Below are 24,560 nucleotides of genomic sequence, written 5' to 3' on the forward strand. Positions count from 1 at the left end.
TCTTGATTAGTTTCCATCCGTTGCTTCTTGTCCTGCCTTCAGGTGCTTTGGAAAATAGCTTGACTCCCTCTTCTTTGGGGCAGCCCCTGAGATATTGGAAGACTGCTATCATGTCCCCCCTCGTCCTTCTCTTCCTTAAACTAGACATACCCAATTCCAGCAACCGTTCCTTATATGCTTTAGCCTCCAGTCCCCTGATCATCTTTGTTGCTCTTCTCTGCACTCTTTCTAGAGTCTCAACATCTTTTTTACATCGCGGTGACCAAAACTGGATGCATTCTAACGAAGAACTGGGGTTAGAGCTGAGGAAGCTTCTTGGGTGAGAAACGAAACATTTTCAAGGGGAAAAAAACCAAGACAGTCCTGTTGCCTTTGGGACAAAGAGGCTGAGTCTATACATTATATAGCCATGGTTTGTTTTAACCGTGTCTTGTTCCAAAAGCCACAACTGGCAGGATGCCTGTAACTTCTTAACCAAACCATGCAAGGCTTAATGTGATCAACCATTCCTACTCTCCCCAATCTGTTTTTCAGATTTATGAATTGGAGCATATGTTTGTCAGCAACATGGAAAAACAGAAGATATTATTGAAGATCGATCCCCTCACTTGGACAGAGACCTTTTATACCGGCAAGGATCGTGAAGAAGTTCTTGAAATACATGATTTTAAGAATGTATGTATATCTATTTCCAGGGTATAGTTAGGTCAGCCTGATTCACATCTTGGCTACAGTCTGCCTGAATAATCCACCTTGTTTAAAGGCCAAAAAAAAATAAAAAATGCAAGGTGCACAGAATAAAGCAAATTGACCAATTTAACATTGTGCACTAAGCCAATAAACTACATTACAGCTTACGTCAATCAGTGGACCCAGCAGATCTGAGTCAAACCTGGAATTTCTTGATTCATAGGGGAGTCTCTTAACTAATATGCAATGCCAGTTTGTTTTTAAAAAAAACAACAAAGAAGTCAGCAGGAAGGATAAAATATTCATTATAACAGAAGGCATTAAAGCAAAGTGCCCACGGTGAACCTTCTGAATCCGAGGTGTTTTTTTATTTACTTTACATTCAGACGACAAATCAGAGGCATATAGAAGTATTTATAGATTTTATAGTATTTATAGAGTGCTGAAAATCTTTATTCAGCCATGTCCCACTTTTACTGCAACTGAAAATGTATATGTGTGTATATGTACATAGGTGGGTGGGAGGGTGGGTAGGTAGGTAGGTAGGTAGGGAGAGAGAGAGAGAGAGAGAGAGAGAGAGAGAGAGAGAGAGAGAGAGAGAGAGAGAGAGAGATACGTAGGTAGGTAGGTAAGTAGGTATATATATATGTATATATATATATATTTACACACACACATACAGAGAGAGAGAGAGAGAGACAGACAGACAGACAGACAGAGACACAGAGAGAGAGAGAGAGAGAGATGATAGACAGAGACAGAGATAGAGATGATAGAGGTAGAGATAGAGATAATAGAGAGAGATGATAGAGATAGAGAGATGGAGAGATAGAGAGACAGAGAGATAGATACCTGAATTAAAGTAATCATGGGCTTGCAGATTTACCTCTGTTGTGTTCATTTCCTCTCCCACCTTTACCTGGTTATATTTTTGCTTTTCTTTGCAGGGAATAACTGGCCTCTTTTTCATGGGTGATCCCAAATGCTTTCTCCAAAACCAGATTAAAGGGATACCAGAAGCATCGGATATGGAGACGGAGGCGCCCGAGGTATGCAGAAGGAAAGAATGTGCTGAATTAAATAAAGACGCTGGCCGGCTAGCAGATTTATAGCAGCTTGGAAAGGACAGAGTAGAGTAATCCCCAACTGGTTTTTAAATCACTCGCAGACCAGAGAGAGAAAGAATGAGGTCCAACATATGCGAAAGCTGAGCGGAGTCTTCCCTAAAACAAGGAAGATGGAATCAACCGTAAGGCCAAACGCAGCCCAGCTGAGATGGTAGCAAGGAAATCTCATCCACATGCCATTAATTGGTTTTCAATGTGTCTGTGTCCCTTTAATTGGACTTACTGCCTACCCGTTTTTCCAAGCATCCCAGTCTTTTCCAATGATGTTTGCCTTCAAACTTGGTCTGCAAAACATCTAAGCAGTTGGAGAATATTTATAGCTCAGGGTTGAAATGAGGAGTCTTTAGTGGCCCCTGAGCTTGGTTGATTTCTGGAGACGTTTCATTACCCAACTAGGTAACGCCATCAGTGCTAGTATGGAGCAGGCTTTGCGCTCATATTCTAGTGCAGGGGTCTTCAAACTTGGCCCTTTCATGACTTGTGGACTTCAACTACCAGAATTTCTCAGCCAGGCATGCTGGCTGAGGAATTCTGGGAGTTGAAGTCCACAAGTCATCAAAGGGCCAAGTTTGAAGACCCCTGTTCTAGTGGCTTGCCCTGTCAGTGTTGGTGAGAGTGTTGGGTATGACACCGAGTAACATTAGGCTAACAAGAAGTAAACAATACCCCAATCAAGGAACCTGACAGGGCAAGCCACTAGAATATACAGTATTAACCGAGAACAAACCCCACTCCCTACTTGCATTGATGATGTTACCTAATTTGGTAGTGAAATGTCTGCAAGAAAACAAGCAAGCTCAGAGAGCGTCAAAAACATCTAAGCTTTCGCTTAATTGGTCTCCCGGTGAACAGTCTGCTTTCATTTCAGCTAGGGTTGGCCTGTCAACCATTGCTTCCAACATTTGTGGTCATTTCTTATTTCTTTCAGCCTTTTTGATCGTTCAGTTTGCACTGACACGTGTGGCAACAGGGGAAACCACGGCCTTGACCTTTGTTATCAGTGTGATGCCTCCCTCCTTTAATAGTTTGTTTATCTGTGTTATCTGCCTTAAATCCATTTCATTTCTGCCATGAATTCGACTTAAAATGAAATTTATTTACTGGCCTGGCCCCAAGTTTGAGACTGCGATTCTCTACATGCCTTTCAAAAGCCAGCTATGAAGTTGAGCCAGATCAGAAAGTGAGAATTATGCACAGTTCAATAAGGAAAGGAAAAGAGAATTTCCCCAGCCTTATAGCGAGTTATGAAGGCCGTATGAATCTTTTTGAAGAATTTGAAATGCTTCCCCCCAGGTTACCTGTCACCTGGGCTGAGTTACCATTTAGGAGACTCACCTTCTGTCCCTTGATCCTTCCGTGTCTATTCTCCCTTCCATTCTTTTCCCAGCCTTCCCCAGTCTTAGCATGGGCAACATTTGTTAGTCTGAGAGTTTATTTTCTTCCCAGGATGAATGCTTTGAGACACACAAGATGCCTCAAAGGTCACTCGGATTTACAAGGCTGGGGATATTCTCTCCTATTTTTATTTTATTTTATTCCAATAGTAAACTCAGTCCTAGCCATAATGGTGTCTCACTGCAAATAACACAAGAAGAGAACTTTTAGGAAAGGGAAGATGCTCTGAAACTTTTGCTTACAAATCTATGTCCACCAATAAGTAGCCATGCTAATTAAAATGCAACCTCTCTATTTTCAAAAACGTGCAAATGTTTTAAGGATCCCACCTTTTTTTTTTTAAGAGTTCAATCCCCATTCCGAGTTCAAAGCGACCTCTTGTGAGAGCAAAACAGCCCTTCGGAATGCAAAATGGGTTGCTTCCATCATTTCAGAAGCGTTTTGAGGTGGAAAAAATCCTCTCTTCCAATCTCAAAAAACGCTTCCACGGTGAACCAAACGTCCTATTTCACACTCAGACTGGTGTGTCGAATCGCAAAGGGTTTCAGTTCAAACTCTTTTTCATGTTTCTGGCGTCACACAGCAAATTGAGGGGGTCAGGAAAAGAAAAGGAAAAAAAGGATATATTTTGCATTCCTGCAAGAATCTGGCTGGCTCTGAGACACTTCGTTAGATGCGTCTTTCATTCTCATTTCACTGACGATTAAGCAAGAATCGCTGGGCTGCCTTAACGTAGAGAATATCAGCTTGTTTCATTCTGTCTTTCTGTTTGGGGGGCTAATGGATCAAGAAAGCACGCCGTCATCTTTTGTGAGTGTGGCATACCTCTGTTTTTAGTCCAGGAAAAAGGAATAGTACTCCAGAAAAAAAATGAAAAAGAAATAATAACCTGGAGAGGAAAGATCTGATCGAAGTGCTGCAGCAACATAATACATTTGACATGAGAATTATGTCCTGTCTTGCAGGCAGAAGAAATGGCAGCCACCTATTTTGACCAATCGGTGCTCTGGGTTCCAGGAGAGAAAGCCATTGAAAATAAAGATTTTCTGAAGGATTCCAAGATGTTTGACCTCTGCAAAAACGTTACTGCATATTGGATCCATCCGACTCTGCTAAGACGTAAGGCTGTCTTCTCTCAACATTACACTGCCAGAACTTTATCCAATGTCACAGGGGGCATTTCCTAATCTTTTTTTGCATCTAGCATGGATGGCCCATTGTTTATTTATTTCTCATAGTTCTTTTCTTGCAGACATTTCATTACCCAAACTAGGGAACATCATCAGTGCTGGTAAGTTACCTTACAAGTTACCTAGTTTGGGTAATGAAATGTCTGCAAGAAAACAACCAAGTTCAGAGAGCACCAACGACCTCTCATTGTTTAATCCTATTTCCTAGGGCTGCCTAACACACTGAATTGTAAAGTACTATCACGGATGAATTCCTATTACTTGCCAGGTAAATTGTGGGGTTCAAACACTACCTAATCGTCTGAAATCACCAAGTTTAAGGTAACTTCCTGAAAGATTTGAAACTGACAAGGGCAGAGACAGACATGTCCAGCCACCCTTGATGGTTCTCTGATGATTTCGGTAAATTGCTTGGAAACATTTTAAGCAGCAAAGCTGCCAGAAATATTTTAAATGCAGCAAGGCTTTGCATCATTAAGTCAACAATGCTTTCCATCATATTCTGAAGTGGCATTTGGAATCACTGAGGGCTGGATGAGCTTAGTCAAGCCAAAAATTAAATCCAAAACAGCAGAGATGCTCTGGATTAAGAAACTGACCAGCCTGGGAGTAGCAGCAGAGTGATTATTCTATTCTAATTCAATTCAATTCAATTCAATTCTGTTCTATTCTATTCTATTCTATTCTGTTCTACTCTACTCTACTCTGCATTCTATTCTATTCTATTCTACTATTCTATTCTGTAATTCTATTCTACTTCTATTCTATTCCATCCATTCCATTCCATTCTCAATATTCTATTCTATTCTATTCTATTCTATTCTATTCTATTCTATTCTATTCTATTCTATTCTATTCTATTCTATTCAGCACCCAAAGGCTTGCAATCAATGGATGGAAACTAACCAAGGAGAGAAGCAACCTAGAACTAAGGAGAAATTTGACAGTGAGAACAATTAATCAGTGGAACAACCTGCCTCCAGAAGTTGTGGGTGCTCCATCACTGGAAGTTTTTAAGAAGAGACTGGACAAGCATTTGTCTGAAATGGTATAGGGTCTCCTGCTTGAGCAGGGAGTTGGACTAGAAGACCTCAAAGGTCCCTTCCAACACTGTTATTTTGTTATTCTGATTATGGATGTCTCACACTTAGATCCAGACCTTGTTGACTTTGAAAAAGGAAATGAGGATCCGATTCCCACGAATGAGCAAAACCAAGTGGAGGCTCAGCAGGGACGCCAGTCCTTGGGCAAGGAAGAAAGCCAAGGTCCCAAACGCCACGCTCGGCAGCTGACCGAAGAAGACTTACCAGTGAACGACTACGTAAGTCTTTGGCATCAAAAAAAAACAACACCAGGCATTGTCACAATTCGTGCCCAGCCTCCAGCCAAGTGGAATTTTTAGCAATCTTTTCTGCAGAGCTAGAAAGTCCTGCTCCTTCCATTAAGCAGTCCCCCCCCCAACAATCCTCGGAAAGTATGCTCAAAATTCCTTGCTTCAAAGCATTGTGAAATCTGAAAGAACGCAGCCGTCGGGAGAGGCCAGAATAGCAAAAGATGAGCGCTATGAATTTGCGCCAGAAAGCAAGAGTAAGGGAAGGAAGCAACAAAAGGACGAGTAAGAGAGTTGTTGCAATGGAGAGGGATGGGTACGTTGCATCCTTCCCTTGCCAGAAACTACTGACATGGAGGGGGGAAAGGTGCAAGAACAGATGCAGCATTGTGGTGACATAGAAGGGACGCTACTCTCATAAGGAATACAGGAAGCAGCTTTAGAGCAGATCCAATTATCTATCTAGCAAGCTCAGTGGTTCCCTATTTTCACTAGCTGGGACTCTCTAGCTAATCTTGGAGAGGGTAGATATAATCCATCACCTTGGTCCTCCTGCCCACAGAACAGGAGCGACAATTAAGATGTAGTCCCAATAACTGGGTTTACACACGGCAGTTAAATCATTGTGAAATCTGCTTGGCTTCCCCAGTGAGCAACCAGTGAATGTAAGCCACCCAAGCAAGAATCAAAAAAGTAGCATTACATGAAGTTTATCCCTATATTCCGATTCACATTCGGTGTGATTCTTTAGCCACAGTGTATTTGTTGATTGGCTTAGCCCCTTGTATAACCTCAACCAAAGACCTTCTGACAGATTTGCACTTGATGGGAATCCATCAGCACGTCCTACAGGACAGGGGTCTCCTTGGCGACTTTTAAGACTTGTGGACTTCAACTCCCAAAGTTCCTCAGTCAGCCGTGGTGGCTGCCGAATTCTGGGACTTGAAGTCCACAAGTCTTAAAAGTGGCCAAGGTTGGAGACCCCTGTCCTTTGGGATGTGCCGATGGATTTCCACAAAGTGCAAATCCGTGGCTGGCCGAGGAATTCTTGGGAGTTGAAGTCAACAAGTCTTACAAGTTGCCACGGTTGCAGGCCCCAGCCATAGAGCATTGTGGCCCCACTTCTAACATTTCCTAGGCAAGTCAACTTCTAGCTTGTGGCTGGTCAACAAGATCAGGCTATTGTTCCTAACGCATAAGCCTTCCTCTTTTGCCATCCCTAGACCGAGAACGGCCTGGAGTTCCACCCCCTTTGGGATGAGAGAGGATACTGCTGCGCCCGCTGCCGTCGAGCCCACCGCTACTGTCGCAGGATATGTGAGCCGCTACTAGGATACTACCCGTATCCCTACTGCTATCAGGGAGGGCGGGTGATCTGCCGTACAATCATGCCTTGCAACTGGTGGATAGCACGGATGTTAGGGCGAGTGTAAGCGCACATTGTCCAAAAGTAATAAAAATAAGCTTAGTGCAGTCCAAGGTCCATTCTGACCGTCTCCCTGTAGAATTCTCTCCTAATTCTCTTAAAGGCCATTAGCACAATGTATGTGTACGTTTCTGCTAGTAGAGCCACCTGGGTGGCCCAGATGCAATTATCTCCTGATAATCCTTCTCTTGCACTTTTCCCAAACTGTATGCTTTATGCAAGCCATTTCTCCAGATCATATATTTTTTTCTGTGCCTTTGCCCCTCGGATATATTATTCAGTGTAAACCTTTCTGCAAAGTACTCAAGTGGGTGACTGGTGTTTTTTTTAAGCAGCAAAAAAATACACTGCAATCTAAGTTGGAATGCAAGTTGGAATGCAAGTGTTAGCTCATTTTAGTCTGCTGGTTCACAAGCTGCAAATCAGATTGGGTCCCTATACAAAAGGGAAATTAAAGGCCATTCAGGGGTCTGCTGATATTGCCAAACTAGAACCAAGCATGGCATCCCACAGCTGAAAAGAACAAATCTCTTACACCAGCATTCTCCTAAAAAGACGCAAGAGGGCATCCTTTAACTGGAAATAAAGCAGGGTTAGCTCAATATCAGAAAAGGCTAGAAGTACATTCTGCAAAATATGCCCCAAACTGTGCTTTTGCAGCTTCAATTTTGCAGCTTATTTTGCCCTAAACCCCAAAACTATGTAAAAAAAACCCCCAGAGATTTGCAAATTAATTTCAGCAACTCGGGGTGTACAGCCAAATATATTCAGGCAATCCTCGTTTAGAGCCCATAATTGGGGCCAGCAGCTCAGTCAGTAAGCAAAGTGTGGCTAAGTAACACCACAATTGTGCTTAAGATTTTTCTTCAGCAAGGAAGTTTCCAGTTTCTGGTGAAAATTGCCCCATGGCAAACAATGGACTTATTTAACAGCCACAGTGTTTTGCTTGTGAGCATGGTGTTCTCTTCACTGCTGCAAAAAAGATCATAAAATCGGGGATAGTCACCAGGTGGCCCTCTTTGCAACCATCACGACTTATGACCAAAATTGCGGGCTCAATTATAGTTGTAAGTTGAGGACGATCTGTATGTTAATTTGGAGGAAGGTTAGAAATAAGCATGTATACATTTCTAACGTTAACAAAAGAAGCAATTCGTCCCCAGACACACATCACACCGTTAAGTCGTTAACAGCCAGAGAAATCAAATATTTGCTTCATTACAATTGTTCTCAAGAAATCAGGACAACCAAGTGATGTATTTAAAGAGCTTTCGGAATAAAAAGTGTATAAAGGTTTATTATGGGTCCAGGAAGATTCCTCTATTGAATACAAATATATATATATATTCAAAGCATCACATAATACTGATGATAAAACCCCTACTCAGACGGATGCAGAGCGACAGGTAAGATTAAGGACTCTCCCGCTGAGTCTTAAAAATACACAGAGACACAAAAATCACTACAACCTGGCTTCAAAAGAATCACTGAAATCTGAATTTGTTTTCAGAGTGTTTCTCCAGACAAGCAATGCCGATAAAAACACCCTCCTTTCCAAAGAATACCAGGTATTTTCAGAATGCAAGGAATTAGCACCAAATATTTTTTTGGGGGGTGGAAGGGCAGAGGTGGGCAGAGGAAAGTGGAAAGGAGGCCATGAAGAGATATTTCTTTTCAGACCACAACTCAACTTTGATTCAAGCCAGGTGTTGTCTATGTATGCACTTATTTATGTATGGTGGTACATAAAACATTCGGCGGTACCTCGGTACCTGACTGCTTCAAAACTTGTCAAGTTTGGTACTTGACGCATTTTGACACAAAAAGGTTGTCTCCGTACTCGTCTGGTTCTTGATGCGCTGCGATAAAAAGACGGGGACAGCCACAGAGGGCAGACGGGAAGTCAGCCAGGCTGGAAAGGTCGCTGACATAGGAAAAGGGGGTACAGCTCGGGAGAACAGACAGGAAGTCCTTCCCAGCAGAAACAAAGCATCACCTGATCAGTCACGTGGTTTGTGTGGTACTCATTTTTAAGTACTCCTTGCACCTTCCAGAACTACAGTAATTAACGAGTAGCGAAGGAACACTGCGCAATCATCAGGAGTGTCTTTCAGAAGACCATACAGGCAGTCCTCGGCTTATGAGCACAATCGAGACCAACATTTTTGTTGCTAAGCGAGACATTTGTTAAGTGACTTTTGCCCCATCTTACGACCTTTCTCGCCACCGTTAAAGGAATCACAACAGTTGTTGAGTTAGCAACACGGTGGATAAGTCAATCGGGCTTCCTTTATTGACTTTGCTTGACAGACGGTCGCAAAAGGGGATCGTGTGACCCCGGAACGCTGCAACCGCCCTAAATATGAGTCCGTTGCCAAATGTCACATGATCGTAGGGATGCTGGAATGGTCTTTTAAGGGTCATTGTAACTTCAAATGGTTACTAAATGAACTGTTGTAAACCGAGGGCTACTTATACTAAGAAGCCTGGAACACAAACCATATCCAAGTCATAATTTCTTTGTTGAAGGTTTTGTATGAGGTAGGTACCCAACTGTAATGTTTTAGTGTTAAAGACAAATCAAGGCCATTGTTCCCTGATCAACCATGGTCCAAACTGCTGGGTAAATATCACATACAAAGACAGTGACTGTCTGATAAAAGAGATTTTGCAGTGCTCATTGCACAGGTTGGGGTTCACATACAGCATTAAACAACAAGATGGCTGGGCTTCAGCTTTGCATAGTGTGCAAATTCCACCCCCTGTATAACCATGGCTTTGTAGCTTAGCATGTAGTGTGAGCCAGCCATTTACTATTCATATAGTAGATCTGTCTGGGCACGATATGTGAAGCCTCTTCAAGGAGGGCCTTAGTGTCCTACCTATTGCAGAATCCGATTCTCCCACAGAAATCTCAAAGATAGGGGGATCAAGTTCCTACTTGATCAACATATTTATTTATTTTTTAGTTAATCTATCCTGTTTGGTTACGGGGGCTACAATTCCATTCCACTGCACAGGAAACTAGCTTATACAAACTCGTAGTATCTGTCTATCTAGATTAACATTACCAAAAGCTTTCAAAAAACCATTTTCCACCATATTTGGAGATCCTGTGAATTGGACCACAGGCCTCTGACAACACAAAACATCTGCTCCCCCCACCCCCAAGCTACAGTCTCATTGGGGGCTTACATCAGGACCTTACTATTTTATCTCGTCCCTATCCATTCAAAGCAAGGGTCCAGAAAGAAAGAACGTTTATCTCTTTACCAAAAAGTAGGGTCCGCTGATGACCCCAAACGAAGAGGATTCAAAAGAAAAAGAAGTGTCCTCTGAACATTTTTGACTTCTCATCGGAATCTGGGATTAAACCACACAAAATGTATTTGACAATCCCTTGGGGCCAAGTCAGAAGGCAACTCCAGATGCGAGTTTGGTACAGGCTACTAAAATCTTCATTGCCCTTTGTTCCAAGATGGCGAACTGGTTACAGATGAGCTTTTCCAACAAGCAAGTCTTGGAAAGCTTTAAAAATGGGAAGAGAGTTATTCAAACTAGGCAGTGTTAAGATGTGCAGACTTCAACTTCCAGGATTCTGGAAGTTAAAATCCACACACCTTCAAGATGCCAAGTTGGGGGAGAAAATCCCAAGCTGAAGCCTCCAGAAATGGATCCAACTGAAACAAAATATAGTATTTGAGCCCCAAAATATAGTATTTGAACCCCAGGCTAAAGAGCTGTGGAACTCTGGATTGAAATCACTCAATGTAATTTTGAAAGTTACTTTGGTTCTGAGTAGGATCTGATAGTCCAGAATGAGAAGCATTACTCAAGGGGGAAAAAGGACCTTTAACTAAAAGAGGCAGCTGTTGGTTAAGTCACACTACAATAGCAAGAATAGGCTAATATAAATTTAAATAATATGTCCACTTAAATACATTGAAGATTAATGACACAAATAAAACTAATGAAACTAACAGTACTATAAAATAGTACTATGAAAAGCCTCCCTTTTAAAAAAAAATCTATTTTTAAAACTACTGGTCCTCCGTAGTTTCAGATCACAAAGGAAAAGCTCCTTATTTTCAAACAAAATTCAAATAAAATCCCAAAGACAGCAGTCAAATCAAACTGGGTTTTCCAATGCTCAAGTCTGTCAGGGAAGTGGCTCCTAAAAAAAAAAAAATCTTCTGTTTTTGTTTTTTGTTTGTTTAAATAAACCCTGCAAATAAAGAACAGAAAAGAAGATATTAAGAGACAGCTGTTTTTAAATGCCAAGAAATTACACATTAAGCCACAATGGGTCTGGGGCTTGCTACCCAAACCAATGATCATAGTTTGTAAACATGGTTTACACCTTATTGTTATGTGTCAGGCTTAGTGCAACGTGCACATCCGGCTGATGACCATCCCTCCGATTATTTCCCAAATCTGCAATCACCATTTCTGAAGGAAAAGCAGGTCTCAAAAGGACATCTACCATTGATTTGTCTAAAGAAGGGGTAGTCAACCTTGGCTCTTTTATGACTCGTGGACTTCGATTCCCAGAATTCCTGAGCCAGCTTAGCTGGCTCAGGAATTCTGGGAGTTAAAGTCCACGAGTCATAAAAGAGCCAAGGTTGACTACCCCTGGTTTAAAGCAAGGAGTCTTCAAACTTGGCCCTTTTATGACTTGTGGACTTCAACTCCCAGAATTCCTCAGCCAGGATGCCTGGCTGAGGAATTCTGGGAGTTGAAGTCCACAAGTCATAAAAGAGCCAAGTTTGAAGACCCCTGGTCTAAAGGCTTTATGATGAGCAGGCATCAGCTTCCCAGCAGATGGAAAATTGCAAGAGCACAACTGAGGTTATATGATATTAGATGCCACATTTCTAAAAGTCATTGAAACTCTGAACAGGTGTACAGGAGGCAACCTGATACTACAGGGTCTTAAAGACATAACCAAGAAATAATGACAACAGGTTGCAGCTTCCTAACAATTCTTTTACATATAAGGAAAAGCTTTCTAAGACCTGTACAACAGTGGAACGGTCCACCAATAGAACTTGTAGGTCCTCGATCTCTGAAGGTTAATGATGGCCACTGCTCATAAATGGTTTCCACTGGTTTCACTGTATGCTACTAAGGTTGATGATCTTTGTGGCCCCCTCCAATTCCACAATTGTCCAATCCAATTATTCTATACAGTGTATAGAATGGATACTGTGTTCAATCCTCTATGGTACAAAGACCATGGATACTGTGTTCAATCCTCTATGGTACAAAGACCATCTCAAGCCTACGTTCACCCACCAAGATAAACTAACCGCATGGTTGTTTTCTTGCAGACGTTTCATTACCAAACTAGGTAACATTATCAGGGCTAGAAGGGGGTAAGGTTTGTGGAAAAGAGGAGGAGGAGGAGGAGGAACAGGACTACTACTGTAGGATACCCTGGGTGCTCTCTGAGCTTGGCTGTTTTCTTGCAGATATCCTCAGGGCTAATAAGGACAGGGCTTTGCTGTCGTTTTATATATTAGTGGCTTGCCCAGTCAAGTGGCTTGATTCTGCATAGGGCTTCTCACTTCAAATCAAACAAGCCGGGAAGGTTTTGGAAACTGGCAAGTGCTTTGCTTGTCAAACCGTCCCATTAATTTACCCGGATGCGGGCCATTTCTTTGATTTCGAAAAAGGGAACCCTCCTTTCCAACAGAGGGCAATGCAAGACGCAAGGGGTTCTTTATTGCAAAGTATTTATACCTTGGAGTGTCGGGCGAACTCCTGTCGTGCAGTGTTACACCATCTCGTACTGGTTACTTGTGATCGACCGGGAAAGGCAGCAGGCCAAGAAAATGCCAATCAACTAGGAGAGAGAGAGGGAAAGACAGGATTAACTGGGTGGCATCCAGCTAAATATCTGTACAGATAAATCCTCGGCTTACGACTGTTCGCTTAGTGACCATTCAGAGTTACAACGGCACTGAAGAGGGACTTATGACAATTTTTCACACTTACGACCGTTCCACCATCCCCGTGGTCACGGGATCAAAATTGAAATGCTTGGCAACTGGTTCATATATAACACGGTTGCAGTTTCCCAGCATTATGTGATCCCCTTTTGTAATCTTCTGATAGGCAACATCAATGGGGAAGCCAGATCCACTTAACAACCATATTACTAACAACTGCAGTGGTTCCCGTAACAACTGTGGCAAGAAAGGTCATAAAAAAGGGCATATCTCACTTAATAAATGTCTCACTTAGCTACTTTTAAGCTTGAGGAATGTACTTTCATATCACTCCAGTGATCCCTGCCATTTCCATCAAATTATCTGTCGATGACATTAATAGCGTACTTCTGCAACTATTCTAAAGTTATACAAATGGTCATTAATCTTTGCACTGATCATTAATTAATTTCCTCGAATGGACTTCTAGCCCCGATACACCCCTATTCCCCCATTACTGCATAACCAAAAGGTTTTACTGTAAAATTGGTCCCAACAACTTCTAGGCATCTTCTGTGAGGCCAGATGTGTGTGAAGGTGAGAATCCCTCTCCGTCCCAAAATTATTTGGGGGCTGGAGGGCATCTGGCCAAACAAAAGGGATTCCTGGACAGGAGCCAGCTGTTGGCGCTGCTCAAGAAGGAGAAACAGCATCTTAACTCAGCAGCAGCTGGCCAGGGGTCCCCATGTGCCTTTGTCAGCATGGTAATCAAAGATCAGATGGAGAGGAGAAAAAAATCACAGGCGTTAAGACAGACGAAGATCTTCAAGGAAGGCTCACCTGGAAACAAGCCATGCCAAAAGCGATCCCAGCCACAATGCCCATCTCAGAGTCCATGGTTTGTATCACCAGGCTAAAACAACCCTTCAGAGAAAAACGAGAGACGCTTTTTCACAAGGAACCCCCAAAAAAACACACTCAGTCCACTTCAACCTTGACTTGACTTTAACCTTGTAATCAAAGACCGCATGCCGATTTCTTTCAATCGGATGGAAGACTTGCAAAGATCCTCCAGCGTGTGTCAATATTTGTGCAGCGCGATCGGCTTTATGGCAGTGGACTTTGGAAGGATTAATAACCCAGACCTGCTCTTTTTTTCAGCTCAACGGGAAGTAGGGAGATTCAGAGAGTAAAAGCCAGGACCTCTTCACAATCTAGTGTTTGCGTTCCATGCCACACACTCCTTGTTATCTCACACCGTGCTCCATAACACGATCGTGGACACTCAAAGTCACTGTGACTTGAGCTAAACTAATTTCATAGACATGGAAACAATGAAAAAGTGAGATTGAGGCTTAGGGAAGTTCCAGCTTCATTCCTTCTACCCAAGACCCCCATGTTCTGCTTTAACAGCTGTGAAACGTCCCTCAAGACACATCCTGCCTCATTCCCTCTTGGGACTACAGACCTTCTGTTGGCCCAAGCAAAGCCTAATGTGGCCCTTGGACCAACAGACGTTGTCTTATGGCACAGCATCAGGTGAACCATCCATCATGGCTTATCAATAAACTCTGTTAAGACCAGCCATGTCTTCATGCAAGGGTGGGCACCTTCGTTGCAGCCCAGGAAAAAAAAGGTCAAAATGGCAACGTCATGATGTCAACGAAAGAGACAAAGGTGAAATGGGGAACAAATCTGCCACCTTATTTCTCTCACTGAAAAATCTGTTAACTTTGTGAGCGGCTTAATCTAGTTATTTTCATCTATTTCTCAGTAAAAAGTAGTAAAACAACAACAACAACAAGCTACCATTAAGCAGCTTGCTTCTTCTTGTTGTTGTGCCATATCCGTTATCAGACGTTGGCAATCATGTTGGCGATCCTGTTTTTATCAGCAGCCGCACGACAAAAGTGCTGCTGAGTTTTGTCCAAACCAGTCCCTTAGATTTTGAAGCCATGATGTTCTTCTTCTGCCTGGATCTTGGTTTGCTAGCAAACCAAAATCTGGAGGATTTGGCCAATTTCCAGCTTCTAGAGAAATCCAGAAAGGTCAGCAGGCCTTGACTTACGTGTTTGTAAACTTTGCCTTCTGCTTTGGTGACGTTCCTCAAGTCATCGTCCGTGCAGTTCTCCAAAGCCTTGCAGCAGCTGATGGGGATGCCTTTTTGTTTGAAGTAGTCGGTCACGTTCCAGTCCACGAAATTCTCTACACCACAGCAGTGCAACTATGCAAAAACCGAGTGAGCACTTGATGACCGTGGCAAGACACGCAAACTGTACTGTCAATGCAAAAACATATACCACCACCCTAAAATGGGACACCTCTTGGGTCCAAATAGCCTGTTGCGGGTCTTCCAGTGCTCTAACTTTGAAAGGGATCTTTTCTAGAACTGGCTTGGAAGTGGTCTACGCTGACAACAAATACCTTTGGGAAGCCCATTTCAGAGTGTGAAGTTAAGCAATGGGATATCTTGTATACGTTCCACATACGTGCGTAGCTAATATATTCTTAGAAAAAGCAGTATCAGTATTGGATGTGGAATGGCTTGTGCCCAGAACTTGTGGGTCCTGCATGACTGGAGGGTTTCAAGAAGAGACTGGACAACCACTTGTCCAGAATGGTCTAGGACAGGGGTAGGCAACCTTGGCTCTTTTATGACTCGTGGACTTCAACTCCCAGAATTCCTGAGCCAGCCATGCTGAGGGGAAAGGGAGAGGTTTCCAAGCTGAGCCATGCTGGCTCAGGAATTCTGGGAGTTGAAGTCCACGAGTCATAAAAGAGCCACGGTTGTCTACCCCTGGTCTAGGATCTCCTTCTTGAGTAGGGGGTTGGACTAGAAGACCTCCACGGTCCCTTCCAACTCTATTATTCTATTATTCCCACTCCAGGAACAAACCACAGGATCGACAATGTGTCTTCCCATCGAGACTCCACTCCAGTCTTTCGCAGCCTATCCTCTGCTTATAATTTTGTATACCAGATTATTCAGATTAGTATTAACTTCCACAACGCTAAGCTGGCACATCCTGTAGCAGGCGGTTGGAAGTACAGGGACCTATCTTAAATTCCTGGCTTTCGTACTAAATGGAAAACCATACAATATACTGAATGAGGCATTTAAAATATTTTGGTCAATAGGAGTATGGGATCTTTTCAGATGCCAAGTGTGATGGGCCAGAAGCCAATAAATGTTTTTGGTTGTGTTTTTTTTTAAATTCATCTGGTAAGATCCTATTTCCTGGTTCCCATAGGCCAGGGGTAGGCAACCTCGGCTCTTTTATGACTCATGGACTTCAACTCCCAGAATTCCTGAGCCAGCATGGCTTAGCTTGAAAACTTCTCCCTTTTCCCTCAGCATGGCTGGCTCAGGAATTCTGGGAGTTGAAGTCCACGAGTCATAAAAGAGCAGAGGTTGCCTATCCCTGCCATAGGTAAAAGGTCCAATTTTACCAGAGTTCATAACTTTGCTTCTCCTACTTTTCAAGGTTTATTTAGGGAGTTTACTGGACTCCACCTCAAAGGAGTTTCAGGGACGAACAAGCTATAGGTTTATACATTATAACAAACCATAAGTACATACCTTATAACAAACAGAGAGAAAAATGCAAGATTTCCACTCACTGTTTTCTGGATGTCATCAATTGCTTTGCTAGGGTCGTCTTTGGTCCCATTGTAACGCTTCACAGCATTTTCATAGTTTTTCTTAAAACTATCCTTTATCTGTAAGGAAAGGGAGAAAGTTCCATGATGTACAGGTGAGACTGTCACCGGATCAAAAGACACCTTCAGCCATTTGAATGAGTTAAAAGTAACGGGAGATGCAGAGGAATATGACAAGGCCTGATAACATATCAGGATGGTGGATTCTTAGAAAAGACTTTGTGGAAACAGAAAAACGCCACTTTCAGGATATTGTTCAAATTAGAGGTGTAATTTTCTGTCAGTTTCAAAGCTTTTGTGTTAAACTGTATTCTTTTTTAGAAAAAAAACTGAGAATCTGCGCATATTTTTATACAGCAAAAAATGGCAGAGCAGATGTTTTCAAATGCATGTTGGCACATTAAGCCACCCCACCGTGGATGCTAAAAAATGTAAAGGATTTAGAATTGGAAGGATTTACATTACAATCCACGTTTTGCTTTGGATTCAAACAGCTTCTACATACAGTCCTACCCTAAATTGGCTATGCAAAATTTCAGTCACAAGTCAGACAGGCTCGTTTGGAAAGAAATTCCAAAGTTTTACAGAACATAAAGAGAAGCTTTGAACAACTTAAGGGCAATTTTACACACACTCCTACTGTCCCCAAAGGTCTTTACTATGAAATTACATACCACCTCAATCCAGCTGGACTCTAGATAAATGAATGGAGTTTCTTAGGAAACTGTGTTTAAAAAATGGAGATCAACACTTGGACTATTGCATCCAGTTTTGGTCACCACGATGTAAAAAAGATGTTGAGACTCTAGAAAGAGTGCAAAGAAGAGCAACAAAGATGATTAGGGGTCTGGAGGCTAAAACATATGAGGAACAGTTGCTGGAATTGGGTATGTCTAGTTTAACGAAGAGAAGGACGAGGGGGGACAGGATAGCAGAGCTCCAGTATCTCAGGGGCTGCCCCAAAGAAGAGGGAGTCAAGCTATTCTCCAAAGCGCCTGAAGGCAGAACAAGAAGCAACAGATGGAAACTAACCAAGGAGAGAAGCAACCTAGAACTAAGGAGAAACTTCCTGACAGTTAGAACAATTAACCAGTGGAACAACCTGCCTCCAGAAGCGGTGAATGCGCCAACACTGGAAGTTTTTAAGAAGAGACTGGACAGCCATTTGTCCGAAATGGTATAGGGTTTCCTGCCTGAGCAGAGGGCTGGAATAGATGACCTCCAAGGTCCCTTCCAACTTTTTTTTTTTTATTATTATTATTATTATTATTATTATTATTATTATTATTATTATTATTATTATTATTATTATTATTATATTACTATTACTATTACTATTACTATTACTATTACTATTACTATTATTACTATTATTACTATTATTACTATTATTACTATTATTATTATTAAATTTGAACGAAATAACCTTTGCTGGAAGGATTTTTCAGGAATTTTTGCTGTTTGGCCAGCTCCAGCTTTCAATAAAAGCAAAAAAAAAAAGGATCCTATTGCAAACTTCCTGAGGAAAAACAACAGGAAGTTCCATTTTTACCCCATTAAGACAGCAAATTATCGAAGACATAGCACGAACCTCATGTCTGAAGACGAAACCCAGAATGGCAGCCACCAGCACCACAAGGAAGATGAGGGTTAAGAACATAGCGTACTGTGAACAGAAAACAGGAATGAACATCAAAATGACCCTCATTGCTGTGGTACAAGAGTAAAAAATATTATACAGGTAAGTCCTTCACTTATGACAATTGGAACCAGAACTTCTGGCACTAAACAATACGGTTGTTGAGTCAATCCTGATTTTACAACTTTTATTGCTGCAGTTGTTAAGCAAGTCACACATCCGTTAAGCGAATCTGCTTTCCCCCGTTGACTTTGATTGACAAAAGCTGACTGGGAAGATTGCAAAAGGGGGGGTGTCACATAACCTCAGGATAGTGCAAACCATCATAAATACATGCCAGTTGCTCAAATTTCGGTCAAGTGATTGTAGGGACACTGTGATGGTCATTTGTGAGAGCACTAGCCACAGGTCACGTTTTTCAGTTACTGGCGTAACTTCAGTGGTTAAAGAATTGTCGTGAGTCAAGGAGTGCCTGTACCCCAGCTATAACAAGACACTTTGCAGAGGGGGGGAAAGTGCCAAATCATAAAGTACGGTCTAGTTCAGGGGTAGGCAACCTCAGCTCTTTTATGACTCATAGACTTCAACTCCCAGAATTCCTGAGTCAGCATAGCTGACTCAGGAATTCTGGGAGTTGAGGTCCATGAGTCATAAAAGAGCCGAGGTTGCCTACCCCTGGTCTAGTTGGGTTAAAATTCTGTCCTGTATTTAGATAAAAACAGAATATAATTTTTCTACTGTTAATCAAAGAAACCAACAGGATAGCATGCATGTGTTTCACATGGACTGAAATTGCAAATCCCAGCCAGTTTCTTGCAGTTCAACCAAAGGCCATTTGGAACAATTACCAGTTTCAGCATCCATGTGCTTCCGCGACAGGTTGCAAAACAGCCAAAGGTGCCTAGCAGGGCGACCACCAGCCCTGCCCCAATCAGGACGTAAGGAACGTTGCTGGCCTTCTCATTCAGCAGGAAGAAGTAGACCTCCAGGCTCACCTTCCCCCAAATCCCAACGCCCAGGAGAATGACGCCAGAGAACTGGAAGAATAGAAGAAGAAAAATGTGTTAAGTCAAAAGGTAACATCTCAGAAGATGTTTCCCCGCAAACAAGCCATTCCTCGTACTCAGATTTCTCAGTGGTTCTGTGCTACCGTTGCGTTGATGCAGGTCAACTCTGCTTTGAGCTGACTTCATTCATATTAACGTCAAGAGTACATATAACCCCTTTCATTCAGAATCACTGCTGGGCCCCTCAAGCATGCATGTAGAAATTTTTGAGGGATGGGAGATCCGCCTTTCTTCATTGGGGGAGAGGAATCCAATTTTAACAGTTCCCAAAAATGAATTCCAAAAATGGGTTGCAAGGATTGGTTTAGATTACTAGCACAGGAAAACTGTCATATTTTTTTTTCCAAAAGGGCTGAGAAAGAGGGAGACGGCATAAGAGAAAGCAAAAAGGTGTATCCCTGCTCACGATTTGTGGCTGGGTACAATTCATTTAGTATTTATTTATATCCCGTCTTTATTATTTTATAAATAACTCAGTGTGGCAAATATACATAATACTCCATCCTCCACCTATTTTTCCCACAACAATCCAATGGGGCAAATTGGGCTGAGAGAGGGGGGGACTGGTCCAAGGTCACCCAATTGGCTTTCATGGTTAAGACAGGACTATAACTCACTGTCTCCTGGTGATTGCCCCAAAGTCACCCAGCCAGCTTTCATGTATAAGGCAGGACTATAACTCACCATCTCCTGGTCATTGGGCCAAAGTCTCCTGGTCAGCTTTCATGACTAAGGTGGGACTAAAACTCACTGTTTCCTGATGATTGGCCCAAAATCATCCAGATGGTTTTTCATGCCTAAAGTGGAACTAGAAATCTCAGGTCTCCTGGTTTCTCGCCTAGTGCCTTAACCACTAGACCAGAGGTAGGCAGCCTTGGCTCTTTTATGACTCGTGGACTTCAACTCCCAGAATTCCTGAGCCAGCCATGCTGAGGGGAAAGGGAGAGGTTTCCATGCTGAGCCATGCTGGCTCAGGAATTCTGGGAGTTGAAGTCTACGAGTCATAAAAGAGCCAAGGTTGCCTACCCCTGCACTAGACCAAACTGATGATCCACGATGGTCTTTCCTCCTAAAATTACGCAGCCCATCATCTTGCTTTAAGGGTTCAGAATGAAGTTGTACTTTTTAAACTCTTTTCAAAAGTTTTTGACAAACAATGCTCACCATCCTTTAGGAAGCGTGCAACTGAACTGCACAGTAGATCATTCAAGCAAAGTAAGGATTTACCCAGCCCCTAGGAAAGTTTTTTTCCTCTTTTACTTCCCACTGCACTCTTAAGCCTCTTGTCTCACAAGCAGGTATTTTTTCTCATTCTACAACCAGCTTCCACCAAGTCCTTCAAAAGCGAGCCCTTGGGGATTTCCCTGTCCCCTAGATCCCACTTCCCCACCCACCCCCATTCCCACCTTCACAGATCCCCTTCCATTTCTCTTCTGTAGAAAGAGACAACGAAAAACAACAATAGGCTGCATTCAAAAGACTAATTCTGCTACTCCCCTGGAAAAACCACACTCACCTGAATCCAAAGCCTGAAGCAGCAGAGTTGGAAGGAAAAGACATGGTTACTGACTGCATTCCATACATTGCTATTCACCTCCCCCCCCCCCCCAAAAAAAAATCCTGAAAAGCAAGCTGGCAACTTTTTTTTTTTTTAAAGAAAAAAGTAGAAAGACTCAAGACCTTAGTCCTGGCACCTATCAGAGAAGATCAATATTCCTTACTCTATTCTTACTATATTCCTTACAATATTCTTACTATATTCCTTACCATATTCTCTGAGCCCTTTCTTTGAAGGAGGGGGCTCTCTACCTTATCCAAGCAATGATGTTATTTGATTACAATATGGAGGAGTTTTGATGGTTGGAGAGAAAATATATTTCCCTGGGGATTCGTCGGAAACATAAATAAGATAAACACGTTTGAAAGTATCATCTTTAAATTTTGTATATGGTGGCTTTTATAGAGGTAGTTGGGTCTAAAGACGTCATTTCAAATTCTATCAAAATTCACAAGCCGTTTAGATCCATTTTATTCTTCTCTTATCTGCAAGAAGGAACACGTTTCTGTACCCTCTGTGCAGTAAAATCTGTTTAATCGTTTAATAACTTATAGCCTAACTTATAGGAGATTGCAAAAAGTCCAGATGCTGCTGTTTACTACCTGTCGGTGGGATACATCCAAACATTAGTAGGACTGATGAAGGCATTTTATTTTGCTGGTTAACAGCAAAATATAGATGTAATAATATAGATGAAGTGGCAAGTGGCTATAAGACAAGGACACTGTACCATCATTTGTTTGGATACATTCCTCTTTTTTAATAATACTTCTTAAAATTAACTATATTATCTCTGTTCTTATTCATCATTAGATCATGCTCAGTGCATTTTTACATATGCATGTATGTAAGTAGCCAGCAGTTGGATATTTTACTGTTTCTGGCCTTATGGCTGTAATAAACTGATTTGATTTGATTTCAATGTGTCCTCTTTAGATGGGGAGGGGGTGTTGAGAGACAAGGGGGTGCTCTGTTCTTTTGGGGTGTCCATTTCATCAGGCTGTGTTGCATCTGCAAGAAATGCCTTTGTTACTGATCCCAGAAGAGATAGGAAAAGAAACAGGACGCACATTCCTTTGAGACAGTGGGAAATCAGATTTTGCTTCTCTCCCTTGAGTGTCTTTAGAGACCAATCTACAAGAGGAAGGAGATGGTTTTTCCTGCTGTGTGGAAAAAGGATTTGTAAGAGTCTCTCCTTGTGTTCAGTTTACAAAACTCCCTGCAACTTAACAACTTTTCAACAACTCTTGATCAGGCACAAGGGCAGAGAGAAAAATAAGAGACTGAACTTGGCACCCTGATTACAACCAGATTATCTCATCAGCAGATGGAGAACTAAAAAACATCACCTTCACCTGAAACCGGTCACCTTTCCTCTATTTTTTTTTTCTGCTTGGAAAGAATTCTCAAACGGCAAAGTTGGCAGGATAAGGAAGGGCTGACGCTACAAGGGCTGAGTCCTCACACTCTGTGTTTAAGCCACGACTCCAGAGCCACAATGGCTGGGTTCCGTTCACACAACCACAAGGATTACGGTTAAATAAACTTTGGTTGAATGCAACAAGCTGGTAAGCGTGGCAGGGAAATGCAAAGAACAGGAGGGCAATGGGAAGAATAGCCTTGGTCCAACAATATTAGATGCAGCGTTGCATTCATGCATTCCCATCGCATGCAACGCCTAAACCAGGGGTCGGCAACCTTGGCTCTTTTATGACTGGTGGACTTCAACTCCCAGAATTCCTGAGCCAGCCACGCGGAGGGGAAAGGGAGAGGTTTCCATGCTGAGCCATGCTGGCTCAGGAATTCTGGGAGTTGAAGTCCACGAGTCCTAAAAGAGCCAAGGTTGCCTACCCCCTGGCCTAAACAAATAAGCCAATAATGCTGGTTGAGGAATTCTGGGAATTGCAGTCTATGCATCTCAAAGTTTCCAAGTTTGAAAAACTGCTGGGGTAGAACCGCACATCGTTTTTTTGCACACGGTGTAAGCTGTTGGCCGGGTCTCCTCCGGGCAGGTGGGACCAGAGGCCCCCATCATGGGCTGTGCTACATGATGGGGCATGTAGTCCCCCCTTCTCTTTGCAAACGGCGCCCCTCTCTTTGCAAGAGGCAACTTTGGGGGCGTGGGAAGGGGAGAAACGCCAAGAAACCCTGCCCTGCTCCCCTGTCCGGGGCGGGGGGGAGGAAAGAGACCCCTCCTCCGCCCCCCATTGTTCCCTTAGACCCTTCCTCACCCAGAAGATGAAGGTGTAGATGAGGAGGACGCTCTTCAGGCAGGTGATGACCGGCTTGGTCTGCAGCCTCCGCGAGGGGGATGCCATCCCCGACCCGGACCAGGACGCTCCGCCGCTCGTCCAGACGAAGCCCGACTCCCGACTGTTTCCAGCCGCCAGCCTGGGCGGAACAAGCCGAGCCTGGCCGGAAAACGCCGAAACGGAGAGGCGTCTTCTCCCGGCCAATGGCAAATCCGGGCGGACCTGCCGGAAATTGCCGAAAGAGGGGACCCCCCGTCGGGTAAGCCAACGTCGCTCCGACCTCGAGCGTGGCGAGCGTTTTTTCCGGAAGATTCCGAAAGGCTCCGCTCCTTTTCGCGAGCCCCGTTCGGAACCATCCGGGCCTTTCCGGGACCTCCCGAAAGGAGGCAGGAGCCTCCCTCGGCTTTTTCCGACGTCTCGCCTGCTTTTTTTTTTTTTTTTTTTTTTGAACGCGTTTCAGCAGCTGCCGGGGCTGGTTTGGGAAAAGAAAGGGAAAATAAAGGCGAGGATTGCTTTGCTTGCACCGTGAGATGGCGCCAGTCCACCAGCAGCGGCGGATTTGAGAGTTTCGGGGCTTGTAAAGATCAAAATGGGCGCAGCGACCCCGAGGGAGACGAGTTTTGTTTTGTTTTGCTTTGTTTTTTTCCCACGGTGTTAGGAATAAATTTTTAGAATAAAAAGTAAAGTAAAGTGACACAGGCTTAGGATACAGGAGGACCTGGACAGACTTGAACACTGGGCGCTATCTAACAAAATGAAATCCAATGGTGAAAAAAGTAAGGTTCTACATTTAGGCAAGAAAAACCAAATGTACAGGTATAGTATAGGGGGTACCTTGCTCAATAGTAGTAACTGTGAGAGGGACCTCGGAGTCCTAGTGGACAATCACTTAGATATGAGCCAGCAGTGTGCTGCAGCTGCCAAAAAAAGCCAACGTACTCTGTAAAATGTCTACATGCAGACAGTAAGATTTCTACACAAAATTTCTACACGTAGACTGCAAGATTTCTACACAATTTCTACATGTACACGTACCTTGTAAGAGTTCTGCACGTAGGCTATAGGATTTCCACACTGAACTATAGGATTTCATGATAAAAGTACATATAAGGGAATAGGTGAAGCAAAATAGTAAGGGGCAGGGATAATGTATTTTGTTTAGGCGGCTCTGATAAGATTGTAACCTCAGAGGAGGGGCCAAGGCGTCGGGATAGAATGTATATAATGTGTGTCTTTGTTGTGACTAGGTGTGGCTCAAATATTTATTTGGAGTCCACCACGCTTTGCAAACCGTTG

At 43.0% G+C, this 24,560-nt stretch overlaps 2 protein-coding genes across 2 annotated transcripts in view; one reads left to right on the forward strand and one right to left on the reverse strand.

Annotated features, from left to right (window-relative positions):
* The window catches only part of TNMD (tenomodulin), a 15,842-nt gene extending 8,627 nt beyond the window's left edge, over positions 1-7,215 (forward strand). The window contains exons 3-7 of the mRNA XM_015820578.1: positions 535-675; positions 1,638-1,739; positions 4,178-4,331; positions 5,554-5,723; positions 6,956-7,215. Coding sequence (XP_015676064.1) covers positions 535-675; positions 1,638-1,739; positions 4,178-4,331; positions 5,554-5,723; positions 6,956-7,165 — 777 coding nt within the window. The 3' untranslated portion in view covers positions 7,166-7,215. The remainder of the gene's footprint in view (positions 1-534; positions 676-1,637; positions 1,740-4,177; positions 4,332-5,553; positions 5,724-6,955) is intronic.
* Positions 7,216-11,370: 4,155 nt separating this feature from the next.
* Positions 11,371-23,398, reverse strand: TSPAN6 (tetraspanin 6). Its single transcript, XM_015820590.1, has 8 exons — positions 23,244-23,398; positions 19,236-19,424; positions 18,340-18,414; positions 16,710-16,808; positions 15,157-15,312; positions 13,929-14,012; positions 12,901-13,003; positions 11,371-11,383 (listed from the first exon to the last, which is right to left on the reverse strand). The coding sequence occupies exons 1-7, from the start codon at positions 23,328-23,330 to the stop codon at positions 12,935-12,937; spliced, it is 759 nt and encodes a 252-aa protein (XP_015676076.1). The 5' UTR covers positions 23,331-23,398; the 3' UTR covers positions 11,371-11,383; positions 12,901-12,934.
* Positions 23,399-24,560: the final 1,162 nt, after the last annotated feature.

The sequence above is a fragment of the Protobothrops mucrosquamatus genome, unplaced genomic scaffold (assembly GCF_001527695.2).
Source record: "Protobothrops mucrosquamatus isolate PMUCROS unplaced genomic scaffold, P.Mucros_1.0 scaffold1146, whole genome shotgun sequence".
Classification (NCBI taxonomy): Eukaryota; Metazoa; Chordata; class Lepidosauria; order Squamata; family Viperidae; genus Protobothrops; species Protobothrops mucrosquamatus.